The 25,675-nt window shown below is 35.8% G+C and overlaps 2 protein-coding genes across 2 annotated transcripts in view; one reads left to right on the forward strand and one right to left on the reverse strand.

Moving 5' to 3' along the window:
- Window positions 1-25,675, reverse strand: part of LOC111515458 (G-protein coupled receptor dmsr-1) — a 380,603-nt gene that overhangs the window by 296,100 nt on the left and 58,828 nt on the right. The gene's annotated exons all lie outside the window — the stretch shown is intronic.
- Window positions 1-25,675, forward strand: part of LOC111515926 (UDP-glucosyltransferase 2) — a 31,981-nt gene that overhangs the window by 4,443 nt on the left and 1,863 nt on the right. The window contains exons 2-3 of the mRNA XM_074180352.1: window positions 2,895-3,698; window positions 18,684-18,903. Of these exons, the coding sequence (XP_074036453.1) occupies window positions 2,895-3,698; window positions 18,684-18,903 (1,024 nt within the window). The remainder of the gene's footprint in view (window positions 1-2,894; window positions 3,699-18,683; window positions 18,904-25,675) is intronic.

Below are 25,675 nucleotides of genomic sequence, written 5' to 3' on the forward strand. Positions count from 1 at the left end.
TAAATCTCAAATACATAACTATACTACTAGAGGAAATAATATGTTTCATCTCCCTAATTGGAAAATGGCAAACTCAATAAAATCGCTATTCTAAAAAGGACTCCATGAGTTCAATAAGCTACCACAAGACATCAAGCAATCTAATACCACTTATGTATTCAAAAAGTGGATCAGTAAACATATCCAGTCACTATAAATCACCAGAGTGTATCACAACATAATCAATCTTGTTCACACGAATTTATATACTTCAAGTGCATTATTTTATTTTTTAGTATTTGTCTTTCTTTTCTTTTTATTATATACCTTTTGGTCCAGAAACATGTTTGTATAGCTATTTTTCATTTTTATATAAGGACATGTCCTATTAGTTATTCTTAATAATAATAATAATAATAAAGGTCTTTATTATTTTCAAATAATATACATATAGATTTTAACATTGTATGCAAAAAATAAAAACATTTCTGAAAATAAAGGGCGAAGTTCATTTTCTGCAGACAAACGATAGTTTTACTACGAAAATGTTCTTCCACTTAACCCTAATACAGTGCGTCGAAAAATTCATATGCGTTTGTACATGTAATTGACAAATAGATAATGAGAGAAATGAGTGATAAGTGACGAAAATCGTTATGTTTGTTGGTTTGGCAGCGGGGCAGAGGGGTATCTAGACTTGTGTTTTGGATAAATTATTTTTATATTCTGATCTGAAGCAAGTAATACTGAGGTTCTTCAAACTTTCAGGAACAAAATTATATAAATTATAAATTTGGTAGGTGAAAGATCGTCTGAACAACATTTCAGTTTTGAATTTAGGTGGGGATAATAATCCTTTAAATCGTAGATTTAAATTATGTATGTCTGTCCTGAAAGATATTTTGTTGTACAAATATGAAGGAATTTTAGATAAAATAATTTTGTAATATAAAGTGACCGCATGATGAACTCTTCTATTTTCCATATTCAACCATCCAATCTCAATTAATTTATGTGATATTCTCTGATTTTTCCTCACGCCGTATATTAGCCTCAAACACAAATTCTGCACTTTTTGAATTTTATTTTTGCAAATAGTTGTTAAGTTCGGACCATAGACAGAGTCAGCGAAATTGAAATGTGACAAAACTAATGTTTCGCACAGTTTCATTTTGATTTTTCGAGGAATTAAATGCCTGTTTCCATAAATCAGTTTTAGTGAACCATATGCCCGTCGAATCAATTAATTAACATGTTTTTCGAATCTTAGGTCTGCCTCTATGATAATGCCTAGGTTTTTAGCTTCTTCATTAACAGGGATCGATTCATAATTAATTTCTATATTAATAGGAAACTGAAATCTAGCCCGATTATACATAGAACCAAATAACATTACTTTAGATTTAGCACAATTTATTAGTAAACAATGTTCAGAAGCAAAATTAATGAACGTCGCCAGTTCCCTATTAATTATTTCAGAAGCATCATCTGCTAACTGCGGAGGAAAAGTGTGATAAATCTGTGTATCATCAGCATAGGCATGAATCTTACATTGTTCTAAGGATTTTATTAAATTGATGGTATACACAGAAAAAAGTAAAGGGCCCAGGATTGAACTTTGAGGCACCCCCGAGTTCAATGTCATGTATTCGCACTGCTTTGATTCAATTTTTACACACTGTTTACGATTGTCTAAATAATTTTGTATAAGGCCAACAGCCAATTCTGAAAAACCTATATAGTGCAAAATATTAAGCAGTAATTTGAAGTTAATAGTGTCAAATGCTCTGCTGAAATTCAGCAGTACCAATATTGCACACAGACCTTTATCCATTGAGGCAATGATATCATCGACTATATTAAGTAAGGCTGTCGTACAGCTGCAGCCTTTACGAAAACCAGATTGAACAACAGGCAATAGTGAGTGGTCGGCTAAATGCTGTCTTATCTCTACTTCAATGGATCTTTCTAGAATCTTGGAAAGCATGGGTAGGATACTTATTCCTCTAAGATCCTTGTATTCTGAAGGATTTTGTTTCTTGGATAGAACTTGAACCACTGCTCTTTTCCAAACAGTAGGGACAACACCCGTTGAAAGGCAGAAATTTATGATGTGTGTAATATATGGCACAATTAGAGGACAACAAAGTTTGATAAGTTCAACATTCAGCCCATCACAGCCCATTGCATTGGAATTAATTTTACAAATGCTGTCATATACAAAAGTGTCATTGACTTCTTTGAATTAAAAAGTGGAAGAAATAATATTGTTGGTGCTGTAAAAATTCATAAGATATTCAGGTGGAGCAACATTTGGAATGGAATTTATTAAAAATTTATTAATTTCACTTGGCTTCTTTAGATTTTCAGGAATTTCTTGATTTTTGTTTTTCAAGAAGTTATTTGTTCTCAGTGTTTGCCACAGCTTTTTTGAATCGGAATTCTCAAACTGATACAAAAAGTATGCCCTTTTCTCCCTTTTTATTGCTTGGTTTGTATAATTCCTGAGATCTTTATACAATTGAAAATGAGCGACTGACTTCTTCATCTATGAAGCTTCGGCCCTAAACATACTCTGAAACTACTGAAATCCACCCAGAAAAAAACCAACCGCCTAATTGGAGACGCGAACATCATTTACAACCTTGATAGTCTGGAACATCAAGGAAAGGTTGGAGATTGGTTTTTCTATAAATACTTTCACGGAAAGTATTCAAGTGACAAATTCAATTCCACCAAGAGCGGTACATATCAGAAATACGCAACGGAATGTGGCTGCACTCAGTACACACCAAGAGTCACCTCAGAACTGTATGATCATCACTACATTGACACCGTCTCACATCAAGGCTTGCCATTTACTCAACTCAATATTGAATTCAAATTCACCTGAATAACATTTACTTTTTTTTCAGGATTCCTAAATAACGAAAAGTTAACGAGCCTTAGGAAGATGAACTACTGGAATGTAATGGAATTTGTGTCAACGCTTGGTGAAACATATACTGAGGTAGTGTTGAGGAATCAAAACGTACAAAATCTCCTTAACTCTGGTGAGAAGTTTGATCTAGTTATAATGGAACATTTTTGGAACGAAGCGCTGGCAATATTTGCTCATCGTTTCAACTGTCCTCTGGTGTATTTTGCAACAGGACCCGTATCAATTTTCAACAGCCATCTGATTGCGAATCCAACTTATTCTTCGTATATTCCAAATTTTCTAACGACTCTTGGTTCCCAAATGAACTTCTTGGAGAGGTTGAAGAATTTATTTGTTAATATACTTTGTGTTACATACGCCGAGTTCAAATCAATTCCTAAACAGAACGCCTTATTGAAAGCAACATTTCCTGATTCTCCTAATCTCGAAAACATAGTATATAATGCAAGTTTGATGTTCGTCGTTTCACATATCAGTATCCATGATCCACTGCCACTCCAACCAAGTATTAAATATATAGGAGGACATCATGTGGGTTCTTTAAAACCATTACCTATAAAAATCAAGCAATTCATGGAAAATGCTTCAGAAGGTGTGATTGTTTTTTCCTTGGGATCTATTTTGAGAAGCTGTGATTTGACTTTCCAACAAAAAGAAGTTATACTGAATGTGTTTTCGAAAATGAAACAAAAAATATTGTGGAAATATGAACGTGATCTTGATGGATTACCCAGAAATGTAATGATTTCAAACTGGCTGCCACAACAGGAAGTACTTGGTAAGGATTCAATTTTCATCAGCGATTATTACTATACATGTGGTAACGTTGCTATATTCTATACCGTAACAGATACGAAGACAATCAAATATATATATATATATATATATATATATATATATATATATATATATACATATATATATATATATATATATATATATATATATATATATATATATATATATATACACACACCGGAAAAGTCTAGGGATATTTTCATAAAATACTAAATATCATAAAAATAAATGCATGAGGTCGTTTAATTTCGATTAAATTGGTACACTCGACCACCCTGTAGATTTCTATGGGTTGAACAAAGCCTGCAAAAACGGTAACTAATCTTTTATTAAGTTTTTTACAAACTTTAGGTTTTCGGCTAAAATGAATAATCTGAAAGTGTCGAGTTTGTACATTCTATGCAGTTCTTGCTCAGCAATTAAACTGGAAATATTGTGCTTTAACATGGAACGCCATCACTTACCATTGACTGAGATGAATAGAGCTGTAGGGCTTCTTCAAGGTGGCATGCGACAAAATGATGTAGCTCTTCGTTTGGGGATCTCCCAAAGTGTTATCAGTCGATTGTGGTGGCGTTTCCGTGAAACTGGCAGTCCAGCCGAACAACATCCAGGGCGAGGACGCGCTACAACTGCAGTTCAAGACCGATTGTTGGTCTTAACCGCAAGAAGACAACCGACAATCACAGCACCTGAGTTGGGTAACGTGTTGCAGCAGACGCACCAGGTAACCATTGGTCGTGATACTGTCAGAAATCGACTGCATGAAGCAGATCTCCACAACAGAAGGCCACTTAGATGTCCACCTTTGTCGAGAGGCAATCGCGGTAGAAGATTAGAGTGGTGTCAAGAACATCAAAACTGGGATGCAAATGATTGGGCCACAGTTTTGTTTACAGACGAATCCAGATTTGGATTTCATCCAGATTCTCGTCGTGTAAGACTGTGGAGACGACCTGGAAATAATGAACGTTTGAGACACGTCCAGGAAGTCCACACATACAGAGGTGGTACAGTAATGCTATGGGGCGGAATCATGATCGGCGGCAGAACCGATCTCGTTTTTCCAAATCGCTCCCTCACAGCTCGACAGTACCTCGACACCATTCTTCTACCTATCCTCCGTCCGTTTGCTGGTGCTGTTGGTGAAAACTTCCACCTAATGCACGATAATGCTCGTCCGCGCGTCTAGTGACTGACTGACTCACCAATGAAGGAGTTGATATATTGCCATGGCCAGCACAATCACCGGACCTGAATCCCATCGAGCATGTGTGGGACATGCTTCAAAGAAGAATTACTCCGCATATGGGAAACATTCACACAACGTTTCAATTGAGAGAGCTTTTAATCGCTGAATGGGCAAATGTACCTCAACAAGACATTGACAATATCATTTTGTCGATGCACGATAGATGTAGGGCCGTGATGAACCAGCGTGGAGGCCATACTTTGTACTGATTCCAATTTTTTTTGTATTATGTTTTTTTTTCGGGGTGCCAAAGAAGAGCCATATTTTTTTTAGTTTTGCTTATATGCGCACTCAGTATTTTTGACCATTTAATGAATTTTGTTGTAAGTTACATTCGTTTAATAATCACCCGTCAACTTTTTTTCCCTAAAGCGATCTGAAAAAAAATTATTGCCATTTTTAAAAATATCCCTAGACTTTTCCGATGTATATATATATATATATATATATATATATATATATATATATATATATATATATATATATATATATATATATGATGAGCTGTTTTCTCGGGTTTCGCTCCGTGTTCTGTGTATTTTCTCCCCATAAGGATTATTTTCACAACGTTTCGGCAAAGTCTCATTTGCCATCTTCTGGTGATGTCTGGTTTTTTCAACTAGACTTCACCAGAAGATGGCAAATGAGACTTTGCCGAAACGTTGTGAAAATAATCCTTATGGGGAGAAAATACACAGAACACGGAGCGAAACCCGAGAAAACAGCTCATCATACTTTATCCGTGAGAATCTTCGAGTTAACATATATATATATATATATATATATATATATATATATATATATATATAAAGTGAATAATCTTAGCCACTGGAGAAATGTACAGCAAAAGAGATTAACGGGGTCTCTCAGTCAGAAAATCAAAAGAAATCAAAACTCTGCTCTTCTTTGCCAAGCTTTCGCTTCTAATGGAAGCTTCTTCAGGGCAGTTAAAATGAATTAAAACAATGAATTGATTATATAAACTGACGAAAAAGGTTAAACATGTATGAGATTTTTTTTTCCAATAATCTTGTACATGTTTAACCTTTTCCGTCAGTTTATATGTTCAATTTATTGTTTTTAACTCATTTTTACTGCCCTGAAGAAGCTTCCCATTAGAAGCGAAAGCTTGGCAAACCAGAGCAGAGTTTTGATTTTTCAACTGAGAGACCCCGCTATGTGATATTATCTTGAATCTCAGCAACGTTTCGACAAAATCTCATTTGTCATTATGTAGGTGCGCTGTTACGTGTTCGGAAGTCGGTTGACCCTACTCGAACCGATCCCTACTATACTGGTGAAATGGTGTTTGTTACGTGTTCGGTAGTAGAATGTTCTCAAACGCTCTATTACCTACTATTCAACTCTTGTTGTTGCTTTTTCACCTGAGTTCTTCTTCTTCTTTATCAACCTCTTCTCCCCGTGAAGGTATGAAAATGTTAAATCTACTTTAAATTACTTAATGGGAAGAAGAGGTTAATTAAGAAGAAGATTCCAGGTAAAAAAGTTGAACAGTTGAATACTAGGTAATAGAGCGTTTAAGGACATTCTACTACCGAACACGTAACAAACACCATTTTACCAGTATAGTAGGGATAGAGATTTTATCGAGTATGCATGATACAAATCAAAAATGAAACGATACGCGGACACAACACTCCAAAAAGGGGGGCAAACCGCGGACACGTGTTTCTGACTATTGGCCTCATCAGCGCGGTGCAGCCAAGTGTGTAGATGGGCAACACTTGTTTGCCGAAAGCAGGAAACAACACAAACGCATGGAGTCAATAACAGGAGCCAACCGCACATTTGTGGTTCCAATTAGACCTAGAATTCCCAGGCTACATCTAACATGACCACGTACGCAGTATCTTTATTTAATTGGGAAACTAATTCATTTACGATAGTAAATACATTGTCACATTATGTGACATTATATCAACATGAAAAAATACAAACATTCTGATTAAAAATACATATGTTTAAATAAAAAGTTACATAAGAAAGTCATGCATAGGAATATACTATATTTTCATTAAGAAGTCCTTGAATCGTCTTTTGAATATATTTATCGAACCACCATCTTCAATTTCTTGAGGTAGGTAATTGAAACAATCTACTCCTTTATAAAATAAAGAATTATGTGTACTATTTTTTTATTTCTTTCAACTTTTAACATAAGTTAATTTATTCTGTAGATATACAGGTGAATATCCAATTTTGACTTTAAAAATAAAAATCAGTGTTTGGTACTCGGAGAGTTTCTTCACTGGTAACCATTGAAGGATTTGCAACATATTTGATATGGGTGTTATCCTTGAACATTGTAATATTATTCTCATAGCACGATTCTGCATCTTTTTTAATATGTTTATTTCATTTTGATTGAGGAAAAACAGAATGGTAGAACAATAATTCAAATGTGGAAGGATTATGGAGTTGTAGACTAATAATTTAGACCACTGGCTAATATATGGAGAAGATCTTCTTAAATAGTTGATTTTGTAAGCTATTGCTTTGATAACTTGATTGGCATGTTCCTTAAATTTCAAGTCGCTGTCAATAGTTACACCCAAGTAGACGAATTAGTTTACCTTATCTATATTACCGTCATTCAATCGTAGAAGTAGGTTTTCATCATTATGATTTTTATGTTTCCCTAATAACATCCATTTTGTTTTATTTACGTTTAACTTCAGCAGATTTGCAGAGCAATATCTATACACCCTTTCAAGACTTATGTTTATAGTATCAACACACTCATGTACATCTACACTAATAAAGTACAGTAGGGTATCGTCGGCAAATAAGTGAATTCCACATTCTTCTGCTATAGTAAGAATGTCATTCAAATATGTGATGAATAACAATGGTCCCAAAATAGACCCTTGGGGCACACCCATATTACTTTGCATTTTATCCGAATAAACTTCCTCTAGTTTCAACCTTTGCTGTCTTTTGCTCAGATAATTCATGATCCAGTTTAGTGCTATTCAACCAATACCTACGCTTTGAATCTTTCTCATCAGTCTGCATCTATCTACAGTTTCAAATGCTTTTTTAAGGTCAAGAAGTACTGCAATAGTATACTGATCCATTTCCGTACCTTTCTTTCAATCTGTTAAAACACATTATAACGCAGTTTCACAACTTTGTTTCCTCCGAAAACCCGATTGATACTTACGAAGGACCCTATTATTCTCCAAATAATCCACTATGTTTTCATATACAGCCCATTCAATACTTTAGCTGTAGCATTAATCATGTTTATTGGTCTCTATTGGAAAACAGCTTTGTTCACTCTGTGTATTATTTCACTTTTGTTTTTGTTTTATGACTCATTGTAATATGTCTTATGTTTTCATAGAAACGATAAGTTATTTATTAAACAAAAGATAATAAAACAAGAAGTTTGAGAAGCAGTTTCAACTGATTTTTCAATTGCAAAACTTTTGTATTTCTGCTAAATCCAAAAGGTTATGGGCCCAGTACACGTAACTTTGTTCTGAAAAATTCTGTAGATAAGTTTTGCACAAGTTTATTTTGCGGAAAAGTGTCACTGTCACATCGAGTTATACTTCTGGTTCTAACAAGCCAAGAAAGTGAGTAAAGATGGACAAGCTGAGGTCTCTTCACATCCAAAAGTTTGATGGAACTAATTTCCACCTGTGGAAGTATCAGATGCAAATTATCTTCAACGCCGAAGGACTTCCGAACCTGGTTGACAGACAGAAACAAAAGCCTGCAACCACAGATGATGAAAAGGAAAAGAAAGAATGGGAAAAATCCAATGCGAAGGCCATGCTTATCATTTCAACAGCAATGGAGTTCGATCAATTACAGACAGTGATGAGTTGTAAAACAGCACCAGAAATGTGGAGTCGACTAAAAATCATCCATGAACAAAGGTCGTCAGTTAATAAGGTGATGCTGAAACAGAAGTTTTTCAACTATAGAATGTCCGAAATTGATAGTATTGCTCAGCACATTAGCAAAATCGAATCAATGGCACAAGCTCTTGCTGACGTAGGTGAACAGATTTCCAATATCGACAAAATAGCTAAAGTTTTGGGAACTCTTCCTGCCAAATATTGATCCTTCATCACAGCGTGGGATTCCTATGATGAAACCAAACAAACGTTCAATAACCTGACGGCTCGTTTGCTGAAGGAAGAAATGAGTCTATCCCAAAATGACGAAGCCGCAACAGCATTTGTAGCAGCAAAACCAAATTCGCATCATTCAGATAGATACGACTCCTCTAGTAGCCATGCTAATCGTTCGAATCTTCAGCAAAAGAAGAATGTTGAATGTTTTTATTGCCACAAGAAAGGTCACTATAAGTCCGAGTGCAGGTACAGGTCAGCTAATAAAAACAAAGATAACCGACAACTGAAAAATCATCAGTGGAAATTCAAACATCAAGCCTTGAGTGCCGAGTGGAAAAATTTCGAAATTGAAGGCTACGATAATGCTTGGTTGGCGGACAGTGCAGCATCAAAGCACATGACATTTCACAAAGAATGGTTCACAGAGCTCCATCCAATAAATCCTTGAGTATCAATTCAGCTCGGAGATAATTCTTCTGTATATGCAGAAGGAATTGGTTCAATAGAAGTGGAAGCTGTGTTAGGAAAGGAAAAGTTATCATGTACTTTACAAAATACCTTTTATGTGCCAAATCTGAAGAAAACTCTATTCTCAGTGGGAGCTGTGACTGAGAAAAATTTGAAGGTTATTTTAAAAAATGATAAGATCGAAATTTATAATTCTACAAAGTTAGTGGCAGCTGGCAGAAAACAGTATAATCATTGCTTCAAAATGTTATTTGAAAACCCTAAATGAAGCCAAGCCAATGTAGCAAGCATACTCAATTCAGTTATGTTATGGCATGGCCACGTTAATTTCCAAACTTTGAAGGAAATGGCTGATGAAGGTCGAATCCCAGGACTGAAAATAGCTAGTACAGAAGGTTTGTTCTACGAATCCTGCCAATTTGGGAAGCAATCTCGAAAACCATTCAAAGCCAGTATCAATGAACGGAGAATATATACATTCCGATGTAAGTGGAAAAATGCCTTGTACATCCATTGGTGGAGCTGATTACTTCGTTCTGTTCAAAGATGGAAACACCTCATATCGCTGTGTGTATTTCATAAAACACAAAAGTGATGTGTATTCTAAATTCCTCGAATTTGAGAGAATGCTCGAAAGACAAAGTGAGAGTAAAATATGTTTATTGGTCTCAATCGAATAGCTTGGTTTGTATTTGACCCTTTTGGTATAGGTATAACAGTAGATGATTTTAATTCAGTTGGTACTTCACCTTCCTCTAAAGAACTGTTGATAATGTTCAACAATGAATTACAAATGACACTGAAACACTTCTTCAGAAGTTCTACACAAATTTCATCGGGACTACTTTCATTTTTCAACGAACCAACAATTCTTCCTAGATCTACCATATTGATAAGACTAAAGTTGGACAATTTATTATCAGTTGATTATACTCTTGATATAAAATATGTTCAAAAATTATTTCACCATTGCCCAAATCAATAGTTGTGAGATTGTATTCTTTGTTATTATTCGGTATTGATGTCTTCAGTGCATTTGACATTCCAGAATACTAGTACTTTCCGTTCGTTATTCTTTTAAGCTTATTATGAATTTTTTTTGACTTTTCAGTTCGATGTTCTTTGAAAGCGGGTTTTTTAGTTTTTTAGACTATATTTATTTTTCATTCTTTAGTTTCCTGTGCTATAAAAGCGTGTTTTTTGGACTATTTAAACTACAGAGTGTAACTAAATAAGTATAAAACATTCGAGGAGGTGATTTCTCATCGAAAAAAAGATAGGATCATTCATATAAAAAAAATTCATTGGAGTATCCCTTGTTAAGATACAGCCCCTTAAAGGGGGTACATAAAATTTGTATAACAATTTTTTTCACAAGCACTAAAAAAGATATAATATTGGAATTGACCTGAAGTTTTGTACTACCAAAAAGACACTTAGCCAGTGATTTATTTGGTTAACCCCATGGTTGTAAGGGGTGGAAAACGCAACTCTTAAAATTTATTTCCAATGTAACTTTCTGTCTTATCAATTGTTCACCATTTGAAAATGTATCTCCGATAGACTGTTTCATTCTAAACAAAAAATGTCTCCTGGGTTTTTTGCCCAAAATGAACCAGTTCGCAGCAAAAAATTATTTTAGGAACAACTACAGAGATACATCTAGTAGGTCGCTATTAGCGATAGTGACAATTGAATTGGTATGACGCTGTCAGTTACTATTACTTTGATAATTCACTTGTTAATAAAATGCCATACACAAATGTGGAAATGACTGATATGCATTACGTTTACGGTCTGTCGCCGGGGCATGGGTTAGAAGCTTCTAGAAGATATGCTGAAATGTATCCTCAACGGCAGCATCCTTCACATAGAATATTTGATCGACTTCATCAACGATTACGGCGAGAATATGATTCATCCGACAAAAGAACGCAGGATTGTGGTCGCCATCGAGAAGTACGAATACCACAGCTTGAGGAAGCAGTACTTAATCTGATTGAATAACAACCTGCTACAAGTACTAGAAAGAACGCTTTCCAGTTAAATGTTGATCATATAACGGTATTTCGAATTTTAAAGGAACAACTCTTATACCCTTACCATCTGCAACGAGTACAGGCACTGTTACCGCGAGACTTTCCGAACCGTCTTGAATTTTGCAATTGGATGCTGGAAATGATCAGAAGAAATTGCGACTTTCTGAAGACGATAGCATTCACAGACGAATTTTGTTTTTCTCGGGACAAGATTATTAATTTTCATAATTTCCACATATGGGTTGATGAAAACCCTCACGATATTGTCAAAACTAACCGACAAGAACAGTTTTCTCTTAACGTGTGGCTCGGAGTTATTGGTGATGATTCAATTGGGCTTCATTTTCTACCTCCTCGATCAAATGGTGAGTAAGAGAAGTGCATCCAGTACTGCTGGAAAAAGTTCCTTTGGGCGTCAGAAAGGATATGTTTTCTATGCATGATGGGACTCCCCGCCATTTTAGTCAAGTAGCACGTCAGCATTTAACTGGAACATATGCAAATCAGAAATATTTGAGCGAATACGTGGCTCAATGCGCCGACGTCTAGACGCATGCGTAATGTCTGAAGGTAGCAATATTGAACATTTACTATGATTTCTACATGTTGCGTGTTTTGTTATTGATAAATTAGTTTTGTTTATTACCCTTAAATGCAGGTACTAATTACAAAATAACAATAGATCCAGTTCGCATTTATGACGATGTATCTCTGTAGTTGTTCGTAAAATAATGTTTTGCTGCGAACTGGTTTATTTTGGGCAAAACACCCAAATCACATTTTTTGTTAATAATGAAACAGGCTGTCGGAAATAATTTTTTTAATGGTAAACAAATAATGAGACAAAAAGTTACATTGGAAATAAATTTTAGGGGTTGCGTTTTCCACCCCTTGCAACCATGGGGTAAACCAAACAAATTACTGGCTAAGTGTCTTTTTGGTAGTACAAAACGTCAGGTTAATTCCAATATTGTAACTTTTTCAGTGCTTGTGAAAAAAATTGTTATACAAATTTTATGTACCCCCTTTAAGGGACTGTATCTTAATGAGGGATGCTCCAATGAAGCTTCTTTATATGGAAGATCCTATCTTTTTTTCGATGAGCAATCACCTCCTCAAATGTTTTACACTTATTCAGTTACACCGTGTATATTTATTTTATATAAAATTTGGGATCAATCAGCCGTATATTGTTTAGAAAAATGACCGTCGATATTTTTCGATTTAGGAAAAAGAGTCTGAAAATCAGCTACCAAATCCAATGCAGCAGGCGCGCAAAGTTGGGTTACAAATAAGGCAGCAGGCGCGTGTGTTAATAAGAAAAATGCTCTCAAATGAAGAAATACATGTAAAGTGAGTTCGAATTATATCAATGAATAGATCAAGCGAATAGATCAAGCAATAATGTCGATAATTCTGTCAAATACATATACTGAGCTTGAGAGTTACAAGCAAACAAACAAACATACATACATACATACACGTGAAGCTGATAAGAGCGTGTTTGAAAGGTAACTGTCATTGGGAACAATACAATGGTCGAAGAAAATTTACGGTGAATCCTGCCTTTCTCGAGTTATACGGGAAAAACCAAAAATGGTGTTTTTCGAATATCAAAAAATAGAAAAAAAATGTTATTGTATCCGAAGTGTACCTACTATGACGATGTACCTAATAATAAATATTCCATAAAACGTTTCTTATCAACATGGCCCCCATCAACTTTTTTTAAAATAAGGACCTGTCTTTTTTCATTACAGATATTGATAAAGCCATGAATTCACAATCCATTTGATTTTCTGATGGCGTTTCATTCGAAATAACCACCATCATCACTTAACAACAATTTCAAATTACGGTCCTGCCCTTACTTCTTTTGTAACCCAATAAATTCGACAGGAAGGTACCCTAACAGTATGAAATTTCGTTTTGTGAATTTTTGTATTGCCGTAATACTTCTTTCAAGGCTAATTTCTCCCTAATCAATTTCAATTCGTAATATTTTTATAATTCTCAATCCTGGAAGTACAGTCAATGACGAGTATTCTGTTAAAGTTATGTGCGGCTTGCGAGAAGCAATACGAAGAAAACGTCCGGTATTATAAAACAATTCATCACTTTAATGCACCTGCCCATTAGTCGTTGATTATTCGTATTTTGTTTGTCAAAAACAACACCGTCGTCATACATCAGCCTCCATATTCACCAGATTTGGCCCCTATATTGGATAGACCCATGAGAAGACTGTTTCGTGGATTGGAAAAAACGCTGACTCAAGTGTATCATATTTGAGAGGGACTACTTTGAAGAGGACGAAATAGAATTTGATGAATAAATAAATCAGAAAAAATAAAATTCACCTCATTTTCTCAACAGACCTCCATAGATTTTTCATATAACAGTTTCATTAACCCAATTCAATTCAAAATATACTTATTGTCTGAAGGTAGGTAGGTAGGTCTGAGGTGAGTGGGTCTATTCGACCCTCCACCGCAACCCATAAGGGTTTATTGTGGCTCACACCTATTCACACTCATCCAAATGAACCCAGCTTCTTAACGAAGCCGATTAGTTTGTATGGTGAGTGGTCTTTCAGGTCAGATGGTGAGAGTACGGATCTGCTGAATTCAACGAACCTGATTAGGCCCCCTGCGGAGCAGGCACAAAGTATATGCTCTGCAGTTTCAACATTTTCCAAACAGAGGCGACACACACTGTCTTCCGACAGTCCAAGTCTCTGCATGTGATGATTCAAATGACAGTGAAGTGTAAGAAGGCCTGTTAGACATCGTAGTTCATCCCTACTGTAGTCCAACAACTGTTTGGTATCAAGCTTCGAATGGTGAATAAGCTAATCCAGGAAGATTCTGCCAGGAGTCCATAACTCTTCTTGCCATCCAGGTGTTAAGTGTTTGTTCGGCAAAGCCCAAAGCGATGCCAATGACAGATTCTGGTCCAAATGAAGCCGCTTGCAGCACCCTCCTTTGCAAGAGAGTCAGCAGCTTCATTGCCTTCCAGGCCAGTATGGCCAGCAATCCAGAACAGAGACAATCTGTTTAGTCTTCGTATCGAGGAGAGTCTTTTTTGGCAGTTTGCTACCAATTTAAACTTTGCTCGGTGAGAGCCAAGAGCTTCCAACGCCGCTTGACTGTTCGAGAATATTTTTATTGACTTGTGTGTGAGGTTGCATATATCTAATCTCTCCGCACACAATTCAATAGCGTAGATTTCCGCTTGAAATACAGTCGCATTAGTTCCTAGGCAGGTAGATAACTCTGTCCTGGGTCTGCGACTGAAAACACCTGCACCAGAACCGCGAGGTGTTTTTGATCCATCTGTGAACCAACAACTATCTGCTCTTTATATTTCCTTCTCCCTCAGGATCCAGTCCTCTCTCCTATTGTCTGAAGAATGAATTCTTATTGACAAAGCCTTGTGCGAAATATAAATAACATATAAATGAAATCACAATAGTAAAATCACTAAAAGTAAGTGATAACATGAACTGAAAAGAGACATGTAAATAACAATAATATAATAAAAACGTTCATGATATAAGATTATTGTCAATCCCACAGACCCGATTGAAGTGAAAAACATAATAAATGAATTGAAATTCAAAAAATTACCTGGACATGATGGTATAACTGCAGAAACATTGGTTTTAATGTGCGACGCCATTGTACTACCACTTTCCTGAAACTTTCAAACTATCGATTGTCAAACTAACTAACTAAGTGACAAATTACAGACCAATATCCCTTATTCCTTGCTTAGCCAAGTTATTAGAAAAAGTTGTGAAAGTTAGGCTTAATAAATTTCTTTCAAAATATAAACTTTTGTCAAATTCTCAGTACGGTTTTCGTGAGGAAAAATCCACGCAAGACGCAATTGCCATTGTGTCAAACAATATTTATGACTTTCTAGATAAAGGAATTTCGTCGATTGGTGTATTCCTAGACCTAGCCAAGGCATTTGATACCGTGGATCATTCCATTCTTCCGGACACACTTGAAGATTTGGGAATAAGGGGTACAGCACATTCGTTTTTCAGAAGTTATTTGAAGAACAGAAAACAGAAAGTACGAATACAAGATAGTGAAAGTAAAGAACAAGAAATCACATGTGGTGTACCCCAAGGCACGGTATTAGGGCCTGTATTGTTCTTGATATATCTGAACAATATTTTTCAATTGGAGAGAAACGGAAAGATCGTTAGCTTTGCGGATGATACCGTCATAATATATAATGACAATAATTGGTATGAACTTAAATTAAAAATTGAAAATGACCTGACAGAAATAAAATTGTGGTTTGATCATCGCTTATTGTCAATCAATTTCAACAAAACAGTTTACTTACCCTTCAGTAGCTTTGAAAATGCACTCCCCACCTTTGATATCATGATCCAAAAGAAATATAAAATAAATCAAGCCAAAAATATCAAATACCTTGGTATTGTATTAGATTGTCACTTTAAATGGGACCAACATGTGAGATTTCTGACTCAAAAGTTACGTTGTATCCTGTACAAATTCAAAAAACTGACGCAATATCTCAATATCAAGCAGAAAATAATGATATATAAGAGTTTAGTAGAATCTCATTTGAATTATGGAATCATTGGTTGGGGGGGTCTTTCGAAAAGTTATTACAATATACTGGAAATCTCGCAAAAACGGTTCCTCAAAATTCTTCTCAATAAGAATAGAAGATATTCTAGTGACTTGCTGTTTTGTGAAGCTGGTGTTAATGATGTAAGACAATTATATTACATACAAGCAAATCTGAGACAATTTATATACAGATCTGAGTTGATAATGCAAAACCATAATTACTCAACTAGGCATAAATATAAATACAAATCACCCCTTATGTATAAGTCGATCGGGCAAAAAAGCTATCCATATCTTGGGCTTAAGTTGTTTAATACATTGCCAAATGATATTAAAAATGAGTTATGCGCACACTGTTTCAAAAAAACTCTTAAACATTATGTACAAAATACAAGCAGAAACTATTTTCATGAAATTATAGAGAGTTGAATCAAATAGGCAATGGATTAAAATGAATAGAATAAAAAAAAAAGTATAATAAAAGTAATGACATTTTTACGATTGAATTCTTCAATGTAGATATTTCAGTATGTTTTTGCTTTTAGATTTTAATTTTAGATCATTTTATTAGATGAACTTATACACTCTGTGTATGTATATTTCGTTTCAATTAGTAATGTCTTATGTGTTTCTTTTAAAACTTACAAACAAGTACTTGTACTTCGTAAGCTGTAAATTTATTCACCGTTAGTTTTAGAAATTTGTTTTCAAATTACAATTTTGTACCATTATCCTTGTACTATTATCCTTGTGTGTGAATAAATATTATTATTGTTATTATTATAATGAAATGAATCAATTTGAACTGAATTGAATCAAATCAATAAAATACCGTGGTTATTATAGTTAGTCATACCCAATTAAAATTATCATCATAGAATTCTGCTAAGTTATAATAAGGTCTCACAGAAAGCAAGTTTTTCAACGCTTCCTTCAGAGCGCAAAGTTTTATGGTTCTTATAGCTTGAGGAAGATGATTGAACATTTTCATTTATTTATTTATTCAACGGCAAAGCCAATTTACAAAAACATATTCAACAATGTGTGAGGAACTACAAAGTATTTTTGAATGGTCATGTCTGTTGTCCATATTACAATTTACAATTTTACAAAACATTAAGTGATGTGTGAAATACAAAGTATTGATAAATCCTTATCTCTAGTGACTACATTACTAAAAGATGAAACAATTCTGGTACTTACAAGAAAAAAGATCTAACAAATCTGTAATGGTAAGGTAAAGAAAAGCTTTGAAAACGCTACAGCCTTCTCAAATGATTTTTAAAGACCTAAAGTGATACATTAAACAGATCCAAGTTATTATGATATTGATTTCCCAGCTTCAGACTACGCGGAATCGGACTGTTCAAAACATAATTGGTATGGAAAAAATGTATATGAAAAATTTCAGGATTTCTAGTATCTTTTTGTTTGATATGAAGAGTTATTAGTTGAAGTAGGTCTGAGTAGTGTATCTCACTATTTAATAATTTGAAGAGGAAACTCAAGTTCATATAAATTCTCCTATCTTCCAATGATTTTATATTCAACTTGGTTGAGAGTTGACTGTACTCATATTCATTTCGTTGAATACCACAGTGAAAAACACAATTCCTTAAGAATTTCTTCTGAACATTCTCGATCAAATCGATATTTACATTGCAGTATGGGTACCATATAACCGAACAATATTGAAGAATGGATCTAACGAAGGCACAATATAAAATATTTTTTGTTTTAATTGAGGAATTAGTAGAAATTCCCAACACTAAACCAACCATTTCAAGACTTTCAGCCACATTTTCTGATACTTGAGGATTAAAATTAATTTCGCTATCAAATTTAACTCCCAGATCGCGAATAAATGTTTCTTTTTTAAGAGCTATATTATTCAATGTATATTCAAAGAATATTGCACTTTTAATTTTAGCGTACGTAATGATTTGACGCTTATCAATATTTACCTCTAACAAATTATTTCTACACCACATGGAAAAGACTTCCAGAGAACTGATTCAGCATCTTCCCGGCAAGTAATTGCTCAATAAAGTTTGAAATCATCAGCAAACATAAGAAATTCTGAATATTTAAAAACAAACTCTGTGTCCGATACAAACAAGTTGAACAGCAGTGGACCCGTATGGGATCCCTGCGGTACCCCTGATGGAACCTGAATGGGCGTAGATGTGTCTCCGTATTTTACAGACAGAGTTCTACCAGTTAAGAAGTTATTGCTTACTTGCAAGACATTCCCGCCTATACCAAGCGCTTGAATTTTAGAAATGAGTAGGCCGTGGTTGCCTCTATCAAAGGCTTTGGAAAAGTCAGTATAGACAGAGACAACCTGTGGCCTCCTCTCAAGATTTTCAGTTTTGAGACCGTTGTAAATAATATAAATGTATCAAATGTTTTTGTTGTTTCTGCATTCAATCGTAATGTTTCTGATGAAAGACATGAACCGTTAAAAATTTGTTTTTTCAGCACATCCTAATACTGTTGCTTTCATTGGACATGGTGGCCTCCTTGGTGTGATGGAATCTGTGTATTTTGGTGTGCCCATTCTGGGAATTCCAACCTATTGGGACCAATACAAGAATATTGAAGATGTTGTGAGAAGAGGCATGGCTGTCAAATTAAACCTACATGATCTTACTGAAGAAACTTTCAGCAATGCTTTGAATGAAATACTCAATAATCCAAAGTGAGTTGATTTTTTGTCGGCATTCAGTGAATTCTCCATTCCACTATTTTGTACACACTGATATATTTGTGACAGATCAGTAACTGCAACAAACAGTTATTGAAAGTAAATCTCTCAGTGCTCTTTGTAAAAGTTTGTGGTAGAATTCCACTAAAAATTTAATACATCTCAACTGAAGTATAGGTTTCGTTGTTTCTATTACATTAAATCTCACAAAAATTATGTAAAGAAGACAAATTTATATCGAAACTATTTCAACTCAACCACGAGTTGGAGGAAAAATCTTTGATCCAAAACTGCTACCAACTTCATTCGCAAAAATCGGAACACAATTCAGAAGTAGACCTTCATAGACTTTTGACAAAGTAGTTGATGAAATACCTTGTTTATACTGTCGTACAAGTTATATTGGTCAGACATCTAGGAATCGGATCATGACTAATAAAAGCAGACATATTGCAGATTAAATGATAATTATTAAGCCCTATCAGAGCATGTGAACCATTACGCTTCTGGTATAAGTTTCGATAAAATAAAATTAAAGGATATCGAGAGTTATTTTTCTGAAAAAACACCTGGAGAAACGCACTGATGTGAACGTTCTCAGGTGAATTGACACATACTTATTGAATCATGATAAAGTAACAGAAACACATGGATTTACTCAATCTAAATAAAATGTTCCGAATGTTACAAACATAATCATGGGTTTGTTTGAAGGTGATTGACAATGTTTCATGATGAATTTCACTAGTTCGGACTTCCATTGTCTGCTATATAAAATGATTTGAAATCCCTGGAACAACTAAAAAAGAAGAATAAAAAATGAATAGCTGAAAATGACAATTATATCAAGCAAAATAAACCTGAAATGAAATAATAGTGAAATAAAATACAAGTGAAATAGAACAATTGAACAAAAATAAATAAAAATAAAGAAATGAAAAAAGAAAATGAAAATAAAAAGTTGAGAGATTCCAAGTCACGTTAGTTCACGACGTTTCGATTGTTAGTATCTACAATCGTCTTCGGATGATGACTGGACTGATTCCTCCGAGAGATGACTATTTATAGGTCGTTCGAGTACTTTCACTTATCCCCGCTTTCCATTTTCCGCTTTACTGGTTCTGTGGGAGATGACCGTTTGGCGGGAGTTGGCCATTTTCCGCTTAATAATGGGTTTCCATATATTGAGTGTTTCTACGAACGAGAGAACGAATCTACCTATAGAAGTAATTATGGAATTACTAGAATTCTGTGTAAGAAACTGTTATTTCCAACTGGAGGACGAATTCTTTACACAAGATGAAGGACTGCCAATGGGATCTCCACTTTCACCAGTCATAGCCAACATATATATATGGAGTGGTTTGAAACTCTGGCCATTGAAAAAGCCCTCAAGAAACCTCGAGTCTGGTTGAGATATGTTGACGACACCTTCATAATATGGAACCATGAGAACACTGAACTAGACGCCCTCCTGAAACACATCCCACAGCGTGAGACCTTCCATCACTTTCACAATGGAGAAGGAAATCCGCAACGAATTGCCATTCTTAGACGTTTTGGTGAAGAGGACCGACACTAAGTGGGAAACATCTGTATACCGAAAACCCACTCATACGGGACAGTATCTGAACCACGAATACAACCACCATCAATCTATTAGACCGTGCTTTTGGGCTCTGTAATACGGAGGAAGGTCTCGAGAAGGAACTAGACATCATCAAAAATGATCTTCAACGGAATGGCTACTCCAAAGCGATGGTAGAAAAGACCTTGGCTAAAATACAGCAGGAGCCTCGCAAGGAAGAGAAGCCGTCACAACCAGTGCTTGCACTTTCCTACATCAGAGGATTATCGGAGAGAATAAGAAGAATTGGTTCCAAGTACAACATCAGAACCTGTTTCAGATCCGGCAACACTATACGTAGCAGCCTCACGAAACCCAGGCCACCAAACGCGGACTGCGATTCCAAGAATTGCATTTATCGGATACCCTGTGAGTGCGAAAAATCCTGTATTGGTGAAACTAAGAGGCCATTGAATGTTCGCATTGCCGAACACAAGAAACACGCACAGCGAGGGGAAACCAGCAAATCAGGAATACCAGACCATGTTTGGACCCATCAACACAACATCGAGTGGTCCCAAGCTGAGATCCTACACAGAGACATTGTTTAGGAGAAAATTCAAGGAAGCCGCATACATGTTGTCCAACAACGGATTCAGCCAAGCCAGCGTAGAAATACGCAACATATAGAAACCTATCTTCAAGCGAAAAATGGCCAACTCCCGCCAAACGGTCATCTCCCACTGAACCAGTAAAGCGGAGAGAGAATATGGTTATTTGTTTGTATTTTGTTTTCTAATTATTATTCGAGTTCTTATACGGTTTTCAGTTTGTTATAATTTTGGTTCACATATTCTTTCAGTTTTGATTTCATTTTACGTTTATAAGGAATGATTCTGATTTCTAAAGGGACTAGGTTTAACAATTTTGGACCAAAGTATGATATACATTTCTGTGTGTGTGTGTGTGTTAGTCTTCAGAGGGGAACATTTGTTTTCTGCTCAGATTTAGTACGTGTGTTGTAAGTATGACTTATCTGAGTGATGGAGGTATTTTGCATCCATATTAAGCATTGATAGGTATAGAGTTTTCATACATCAAATTAGCCGGTTTATTTGTAAAGGTCTTCAGTTGAGTACCTTTTATTTTTCCTAAAAATTACTTTTATTAGGGTATTTTGCAAAAACCTCTAGACCGTGTAGTAATGTTTTACTGAGACCACTTTTTATAATGATACAGTACCTCAATAAAGATTCAGCGAGTGAGTTGTAAATCACAAGTTAAAGCTTTTTATTATTCAGATTTCTGATTTGATAGAATTTATAAACTAACTTATTGAGTCTCTTAACTGTTTATCAATGTGTTTTTCTCATCGCAGGTGTTGGTCCATATATACACCCAAATACTTCATGTTGTCAACTTTTTCAAATATTGGAAATGATCACTGCGTTGGGGTTCGGCATAGTGATATCCAAGTGAATATTCAATTTAATTACACAAGTCGATCAATTCAGTCAGTATGAAAGTTGTGGGCTCGAGATTCGATGAAGTCGACGAAGGCTATTTTTGCCTGGTATTGATTGGCGAAGGTTCTTCCTGTGAGACAGTTATTGGAGTGCTAGATGAAATAGTAGTCAGTTGGCGAAAGGTCTGGGAAATATAGTTAGTAAAGCAGAACTTCGAAGGTAAATCGTTTGATTTTTGGACAGTGATTTATGAAACGTAGGGAGGGGGCGTTGTTAAGGAGCAGGATTGAAATTCTTCTGTTGGCTAGTGCCTGCCGGCTACTGCCATTTCGTCGAATTCCTCACACTAGGACACTGATGTGATGGTTCAACCCAGTTACAGAAAGTTATAGTGAATCACAGCAGCCGCTGTTGATACTACAGTAACCATGGTAGTAGATGAGCAAAGCGGATTCTGTGACAAACAATGGCTTATCAGTGTTTGTTCATGTGTATCGCTCGGTAAGCGGTAGCGCTGTTATACAGGGTGTGCGCAGTGTTGAAGAAGAAAAGATGGATGCCAGCGTTAAAGAAAAAACATGGCTGTCAGTGTTAAAGAAAAAAAATATGGCTGCTATCGAGGTATGCAGGGTGTGTTTGCAGCGTTGAAGAAAAGTTATCATGGAGTTATACAGGGTGTGCACAGCGTTAAAGAAAAAAACATGGCTGCCAACGCAGTATACATGTTGTGTGCAGCGTTGAAGGAAAAACATGATTGCCAGCGTTGAGGAGAAAAACATGGCATCAATGTGTACACGACTCACAACATCTATAGGTACTGACATGATTTGCAGCTACTATATTCTATCGCAACTCTTCTCAGTGATAAGAACAAATAGCATGCACACTATGTTTTGTTCGAAGGTTGCACCGAGTCAAACTTCAAATTTTGCATCCTCTTCTATCGTACGGGCCAGTTCGCTCGGACCTAATCTATGTAATTTTTCATTCGCATCACGATATTGTTTTGTGAAGCTCGATGTCTGTCTAGATAGTCATTCAGTAAATTATACTAACATCAAAATTTTCCATTTCGAACCAGATTAAAATAAAAGGCAATTTCTGGAAATGGCTGAAATCAAAATTGAAAAAAACAATATGAACAAAAAGACAGACATCGACACCCTCAGCAAAATTCAAGAATCTCTACCACCAAAAAATAAAAAAACCTGAATTCATCCTGTAATATTCACACAATATATATCACCGTGATAAACGACATTAAAAAATTAGAAAAAGTATTTCACATTATTCAATGTCAAAATGGTGTCATTTTCATATTGCAGACTTCTTTCAAAATCAAAATTTCCAACTTAAATATCTTTACTTAGCGCAGGTATGCTGGACAACTGCGGAAGCAGAAATTTGGGAAGCTAACCTGCTACCGCAATTGTCGGTTGATTGGTCAAACCACCAACACTGACATGAAATCTTGTCAAATTGACTTGGGTGTCACACCAAAACGTGGTTCCACTCATGTTTCGCTTGCGTTGACTCAGTTATTTTCATTAAGAACTTTTCTGGTTTTTCACATTTTGTCTTCAGGGGGCCGTGCTCTCTCCCACGCTTTACTCGGTTTACACCAGCGACCTTCCAAAGTCCAAGCATGTGTAGAGGTATCTCTCTACGCCGACGACACGGCTCTCCTCTCGTCTTCCATGGGTCGGGAGCTCGGGATCGTCTATATGCAACGTGCATTGGGCGACATCGAGCGCTGGTACCTCGAGTGGAACATCCGAGTGAACCCGGAAAAAACTCAGACGATAACCATGGGAAGAACGACATCTTCTCCGGCTATGAAAGTGAGAATATTTGGAAGGGAGGTTGACTGGCAGACGCGGGTCAAGTCTCGGTCTTCTAATAGACCGTAGGCTCACCTGGAACACGCACTCGTTAAGCGTGAAGGCAAAGACCCAGGGTCAGGTGGCAAGCCTGTACCCTTTGATCAATAGAAAGTTTAAGTTGAGCCTCAAGAATAAAATCACGATCTATAACACGATGTTCAAGTCTGTCATCATGTACGCTTCAGGCGTTTGGGGACAGACGGCTCCGACTAACATATCCATCCTGGAGACCTTACAAAATAAAATTTTACGGATGATTGTGAATGCTCCGTGGTTCTTGCGGAATGAAGCCATCCGTAGAGATTTGAAGCTGCCTTCCATTCAGCAGTCCATCCAGTCGAGGAATAGGCGAGTTTTAGATTGCGCTGCAACTCACGACAATCTGTTAGTCAGGGAAGCTATAGATTACGCTGTAGACAACCCCTCCCGATATAGAAGGCCCCGACACTCTGTCGAATGAGGCCCCTATGTCATCTGTTAACAGATGAATAATATCTTCATCCATCTCACCCCAGCCAGGTAGGGGTTCACCGCGAAGGGCAGTATGGATGTCTGAAGACTTTCATGCCACCATCATAAATCAGTCATGACCCATTCGTCCCTCTGACGAAAATAAGCCCAAAGGGTAAGGGAGCAAGGCTCCAACCTGCAAGAAACGATGATGACTATCAACGTTTTGTCTTCAATCGAGGACCGCCTGCCCGGTACTGACCATGCCCAATATGCTGAAACAGATGTCTATCGGTGGCTCTTAAATTGAAATCAATATGGGAATTATCAGAAAGTACTCATTTATTCATATTTTGATTTTTATGGAATTATTCTCCAGCAGCTTAACTGCATTAACCTTTCTCGATTTTATACAGGGCTATTCAAATTCGTATTTGTACATGAAATCTCGTAAAGGATAAGAGATAGAGTGTCGGTTAAATCATGGCAAAGTTGCGTATTATAGAAACCTATTCAATGATGTGAAAAAATCGAATATAGCTCTTTTGGTTCTGGAGATATACAGGAAAAACCAAAAAATCCCAAATTATTTTTTGCCTATATCTTCTTTATTCGCAGACATATTGAAAATCTGTATTCATTTTGCTATCTGAACTTGGTGTGAACTATCAGAATATATCCATGAATCTTTTATACAGGATGTTATTTGACTTGGGCTACCTCCATCTTTGAATTTTTAAATACGAACCTGTATTTTTTGTTGTAGTTTTTGTATCGTCGACATTCACTTCATACTCAGAAATCAAATTCAATTGTATATTTGGGAATTTTTCGGTAATATTTGATTATAATTGTGAGAATTAATCTTTTCTTTTAAATTACGGCCCTGGAAATTGATTGACTGAGTTAAACAAAAACATAATAGCAACTTTAACGTCTCCCTATGTACCGTAGAATTTAAAGAGATTGTTTTTCAGATTTAGGTACCTATTCATATTTTTTCCATTGCTCTGAGCGTTTTCTACAATGAACTTGGAATAAGGAAACCTTTTATGATTATCTGAAACATATCTACATCAAAAATATATTATATATGTTTTAATAAGCAGAAAACAAATGATAGCGATAATAAGATCCGAAACGAACACTATAATTGTAATGAAAATTGAAATGCAGTAATTTATATGCTGAAAAAATTATTGGCGCAATAAAAGTTCAAATTGGAGTCCTCAATACACTTATTTACCGCACCCTGTATAAAAGATTCATGGCCATATTTTGATGGCCCACATCAAGTGCCAATAGCAAAATGTGGACAGATTTCCAATATGTCTGCGAATAAAGAAAATATAGGCAGAGAGATAGAAAATGTGAAAGACTCGAGATTGAGGATTTTGAAT

Source organism: Leptinotarsa decemlineata, unplaced genomic scaffold (assembly GCF_025532065.1).
Source record: "Leptinotarsa decemlineata unplaced genomic scaffold, Ldec_3_MD MMD2_tig00026294_RagTag_RagTag, whole genome shotgun sequence".
NCBI classification, from domain to species: domain Eukaryota; kingdom Metazoa; phylum Arthropoda; class Insecta; order Coleoptera; family Chrysomelidae; genus Leptinotarsa; species Leptinotarsa decemlineata.